The following is a 6,000-nucleotide window of genomic DNA, read 5'->3' as shown; positions in this document are numbered from 1 at the left end:
TTGCAATGATTTATAAGCATTGCAATATTTCCAGCGATTTGGAGGTATGATGATCAGGCATTCGATGATATGAGTGAGGAAAGTAGAAAAAAAAAAAACTTTATTGCTAAGAAGTCATTGCGACCTGTTCCAAGTCAAGGCATTGTTGAGCAGGCCAATTTTTTTTTGTGAATTGAGACTCCAGTGAGGGACAGCGAGGCAACTGAGGACGAGCCTTGATAAAGAACAATTAAATAAGACCGTTAATTATCTTCAAAAGGGGCGTTAAATTCACCCAATCACCCAATTTTGATTCATGCACTTCCTTGGATATCCCTTGATATGCATGCAAAGTTTGAAGCTGTTAGGTTTCATGGTTTTGGAGTTATGGAGGACACACACACACACACACACACACACACACACACACACACACACACACACACACACACACACACACACACACACACACGCACACACACACACACACACACACACACACACACACACACACACACACACACACACACACACACACACACACACACACGCACACACACACACACACAATGACTGACTGACACACTAATATTTATTATTTTAGATAGATTAAACACTAGAAGGGGTATGTGGCATTGCCCGGTGTATTATAATCCTGTTGGTATTTTGAAGAACTCAAATTTTGTTTTGGTCTTTTCCTATTTTTTTGTGGAGGCCAAAATCACTTCCCTACATACTCTAAGGAATGGGGTCGAGGATCATTTAATATTACCTTTCACATAGCTACAAAGGCTTAGGTACTATAGAGCGATTGAAAAAGTTTTGCCAATTTCTTTTCTGCCTAAAACACTCCCGGCACGCACTGATGAACTTCAGAAAGTTTGACGAAGATCCGTTTGGCCATCTCTGAGAAAAATGGCACCACAGACACAAACAGACAAACAGCTCTGTTGTCGTATCGATTTTGGGCCATATCCTTCCTTCTCATATTCCCTTTTAGTTTTCCTCCTAACTTTATTATCGAGCCTCAATATATACCTTACTTACATATAAATGGCTGATTACAGTGCTGTTATTTTATTTTATTTTACCTTATCAATTCCTTCTGCTTGTCCTAAACAGCACTCCTTTCCTCCCTTTTAAACCACCAAGGTCTGTTTCTGCCTCAGGATTTATACCTCATTTGGATTATATTTAACCTGTACATAACACACTTCCTCCTTTAAAGGTTTCCCATTTCCCTGATGCTGATTGGCCTCTTGTTAGCTTCTCCCAATCTACAGCATCCAACTCTCTCAATATTTCCTTGCTGAAATCCAATAACCTTACTCTACTATCCTGCACTCAATCTCTTAACAGAATGTTTCACACACTGTGACCACATGCCTTTCTGAATCCATCATGAACCCTGGTTTCCTGCTCTTGCCTCACCAGGATCCCTGCAAAAGCATGATGCATACCATGACGTCACTATTTCCCCTATCATGCTGAGAACATTCATGAGCACTCCAACAACACTCCCCTGAGCACAGTGGGGTGCGTCACAGAAAAGTTCAGTTGAAAAAGAAAAAAATGCCAGGATATCTCATTTTTGGTCTCTTCATCAGTTTATGCGATTTTGATTCCACTATACTTCCTGTTGGCGCAGCTTTCAATAAAAAAAATTTTAAATGAGAAAGGCGTGACAATAAAAACGAATTCCCATGATTTGCACGCCCATTTGAACTCTCACGCTCGATGTCGGCATTTTCCTCCCACTGTGTTCGTATGTAGTATGTAGACGGCGTTAAATGTTTTTGAAGCAAGTTGGTTGAAATGTTTACACAGTTTTGAAGTGCAGGGAAAAATTAGGGCAATAAAGGAAATTGTGGTTTTAAATATGCGGATGGTAACTTTGCGGTAATTTAAAGTTTATACAGGGTGGGGCAGAGAAACGGGAGATTTCAAAAAGCGATCTTCGTTATGCCAACATGATCGCAACCATTTGGTGGGAGGCAGGAGCACCAGCCCAGAAGGGAGAGCAGGCTGCGGACTCCATCAGGCTGCGGACGAAAGCTTTGTATGTGGTCAGGAGCTCAGGTGGGCCAAGGAATGACTTTGCATGACGGAGGATTCCCAGTCGGCGACTGGCTTTGGAGGCCAGGTTGGAAATGTGGCTTTCCCAGGAAAGATCATGGCAGATAGTGAGACCCAGAAGCTTGAAAGAAAGGACTTCTTCCAGAGGATTGTTGAGAAACTGGATTGGGGGAGGGGGGGTTGCCAAATGGTCCTTTCGGAGAGACATCGTGAGAGTGTGAGATTTGTCCGGATTGAAACACATGTTTCACGTGTTGGACCAGTTTGTGATTTTACCCAGATCTGCAGTGAGATGAGACTGATCAACTAGCTACTAGGTTTCCTCTAGTTAATGAGGCCAGTTGGTTTCAACAAGATGGCTCGATGTCTCATACCACCAGAGTGTCAATGGTCACCATACGACTACTTTTTCATTTCCACATCATTTCTAGGAACAGTGACATTACTTGGCCTCCAAGGTCCCCAGACCTGTCGGCATGTGTCTTTTTTATGGGGGCACTTAAAAAGCGGTGTGTACGCTCATTGCCCACACAATTTTGAAGAGCTGAAAGAAAGACTTTGTCAAAAAATTGCTTGAATTTCTTTGGAGACGCTATGCATGGTAAACATGCGTGGGAGACTAGAGGAATGCCTGTGCAGAGAGGGAGGTCAGCTCGATTATGTGACCTTCAATAAATAAATGGCATGTAGTATACTTTAAGATGGTGTACTTGTTATTTGGTGAATGCAAAATGTTTCTTTAATTACTGAGTATTTTAAATCTCCCTTTTCTCTGCCTCATCTTGTATGTCTACATATTGGATATCAGGGATTCACCAGATTGCCACAGATGGCCTGACTGATTCACATTTGGTTTTCCCATTTCCTGATCCCCTGTGATCCATCCATCACATCACACACCGGGGAGCCTGCACCATCGGGGAGGAAGTTAGCTTGAGAGTTGTGAGCTGTCCCAGCAGATATAGATATGTGTATATATGTATATATATATATATATATATATATATATATATATATATATATATATATATATATATATATATATATATATATATATATATATATATATATATATATATATATATATATATCATGATGATCAGGCAGGTTCACCGTCCAAAAAGTTCTGGCAGAAATACGAACTGCTGAGCAATAACAGAGGTTGTTGCAAAACCAAATTTAAAAAAACATGTAAATACATGAGAAAAACCACGTAAAGAAATACCACTGTGGTACACGATGCCACCTATTCACTCACAGTAACTACGAAAATAAGCAAGCTGGTCCTGTCATGATCCCTTAACCCAAGCTTGTGCAGAATGACAATTTATTTGAAGCTCAAGTCAATTTGCTAAACCCCATCATGTTTGGTTTCTCAAAGTGGCCAAACAACGAGTTAACTCGAGCTTAATTATCTCCCTGACGCAGAGGAAAGTAGTCAGGTAAAAATAGTATAATTTATCATTTTAAAAGTATATTTTGATGAATCATTGAACAGAAAAATCTATGATTCGTTTCAACCAGAATACGAACGCACATTCTAATGCCTCAGTTAAGCAAAACAGCAAATGGGCTGATTTGATTTGTACAGGTTCACCATAATTGATTGGTCGTTATTGGACTGTTGCAGTGGTTAGAGAGTGGGAGTGATGAAACTTGTGACAAAACCAATAGGCATTTGTCCTTGGTATACTGTGGGCCCAGTGTTCACATGCGACATGAGGTGGGTTTGTGGTTCACAGTACAGATGGAAAAAACATTAAATAATGTCCGCAATTTTGTCTCTTCGTCCTCGTGACGTGAAAGAACGCAGAAACACAAGGTGTTATTCATTCGATCAATGAATCACGTTCAAGGGTGCGGGACGTGTGGGTGTTTCGCACAAACTTGGCATTGCTTGGGATTACACAAGGTCTAGAAAAAACCCAAATGATTTGGGATGGAGGGATGGAGTGGCCTCTGGATGTTCTATATAAGCGTCCCTCCTGTAACGAAAGGGAAAGTGGGAGGCTGCTTCTGGACACCATCAGGACAAACTACAAGTGAGGTTAATCGACAATGACACCATTTGTCCTTATTCCACTGGCATTGCTGTTCCTTTGTGCAGATTCTGACATCAGTGGTGAGTTTGTAATTCCTATCAAGTTTTTCGATATAACACAATGGATGGTGAGATTTGTAGTGTGTTTCACAGTTTATTATTTAAAGTCTGACCACCTCGTATGTATGTGTATATACATATATACATACATATATACATACATACATACATACATATATATATATATATATATACACACACATACATATATATTACACACACATACATATATATACACACACATACATATATATATACACACACATACATATATATATACACACACATACATATATATATATATATATATATATATATATATATATATATATATATATATATATATATATATATATATATATATACATACATACATACATACATACATACATACATATATATATATATATATACATATATATATCTTCTTCTTCTTCTTCTTCTTTCGGCTGCTCCCGTTAGGGGTCGCCACAGCGGATCATCCGTATGATCCGCATAGTGATTTGGCACATGTTTTATGCCGGACGCCCTTCCTGACGCAACCCTGGTCGCCTCTTACGACACAGGGATATGGTACACCTATTTTAACCGGGGTATACACCGGCCCAGTATCCTGGTAATCATTTCGCCGACCTCGGAAGGATGACAGGCTGAGTCAACCCCCTGGTGTATTAATTCAGTGGCCCAACGGGGCTTGAACTCAGGACCTTTTGGATCCCAAGCCACTGCCCGAACCACTGCGCCAACACCAGGCTGTATATATACACATATATATATATATATATATATATATATATATATATATATATATATATATATATATACATATATACATATATACCTTCCTGTTGGGGTTGGCGAGTTGTGTGAACGAATGTATGATTTACCACCATGGCGTTTTGCATTTTCGGTTCGCGGGCGCCAGCAGTGACCACTATTTTCGTTGTGTCTGTGTGTCTATCTGTCTGTCTGTTTGTGACTCTCTCCAGAGCATAGCTCCGTGACGTTTGATGCGATCTTGATGAAACTTGGACACAAGCTAGATACCATGGTCTAGTTGTGTCTTTTTGTATGAGGGGTGTCCCACGCCCCTTGTGGGTGGAGCCATGCCCGCTTGAACTTTTTATTTGTTTTTATTTATTTTTATTTTTTTCTCGATTTTTTTTCTCACAATTTCATTTCCTCGAAGCTGTGTGAGATGTCCGTAAGTACAACATATAAAAAAAATCCGATTTGATTTGGTCAATTTTGACGGAAGAGATAGATTTTTATGGTAGGGCTTCCTCAAAAGCTTCCACTAACTCAATTGTACCTATCGTGGCATTGTTCAACAATACCCGCGAACCATCGTCGCCTCCCGGCTAGTTCTTTTTAAAGTCTTGCAAGCAACACGATGCTGATGTAAATGGAAACTGGCTACTGGTTTTCAAAATACTGTTGACTAACTTTTGTAACATCAGGAGTGCCCTGAGTGAATTAAACAATTCGACAAAAGGAATCAACATTTTTTTTTTTCAACAATAAAAAAAAAAACTCTGCAAGCCAGCTGGTTCGGGAAAGACTTGGGCCAATCATCCCTCACCCAACCTCACAAGAACATGGGAATAATTGTGGCCGTTAAAGAAGAAGAAGAAGAAGAAGAAGAGGAAATTGAATCTGCCATCCTTCTCCCATTTGCTTGGATTTATCCTCTACTCCAGTGGTTCCCAAACTTTTTTGTCCATGACCCAAAATTTGAAATCACATTTGCCTCGCAACCCAAATGATACTGGTACCTAATGTACCTATGATAAAAAATTGTCAGAGAAAATGCTTTTGACATGAACCCCCCCCCAAAAACTGAG

General features: G+C 39.8%; 1 protein-coding gene across 3 annotated transcripts in view; it reads left to right on the top strand.

The window, feature by feature from the left end:
• LOC147028013 (thrombin inhibitor hemalin-like) overlaps positions 1 to 6,000 on the top strand; it is a 53,501-nt gene that overhangs the window by 30,949 nt on the left and 16,552 nt on the right. The window contains exon 1 of one of the 3 annotated variants that reach the window (XM_085877937.1): positions 4,019 to 4,177. The exons of the other annotated variants lie outside the window; for them this stretch is intronic. Within the exon in view, the coding sequence (XP_085734063.1) occupies positions 4,114 to 4,177 (64 nt within the window). The 5' untranslated portion in view covers positions 4,019 to 4,113. Of the gene's footprint in view, positions 1 to 4,018; positions 4,178 to 6,000 lie in introns of those variants that run through there. 3 annotated transcript variants of the gene reach the window in all.

Source organism: Eptatretus burgeri, chromosome 4 (assembly GCF_056783735.1).
Source record: "Eptatretus burgeri isolate ZD-2024b chromosome 4, Ebu_testis_v1, whole genome shotgun sequence".
Classification (NCBI taxonomy): Eukaryota; Metazoa; Chordata; class Myxini; order Myxiniformes; family Myxinidae; genus Eptatretus; species Eptatretus burgeri.
Note: the sequence above shows the minus strand (reverse complement) of the source record. Positions and strands in the feature narration are given on the sequence as shown.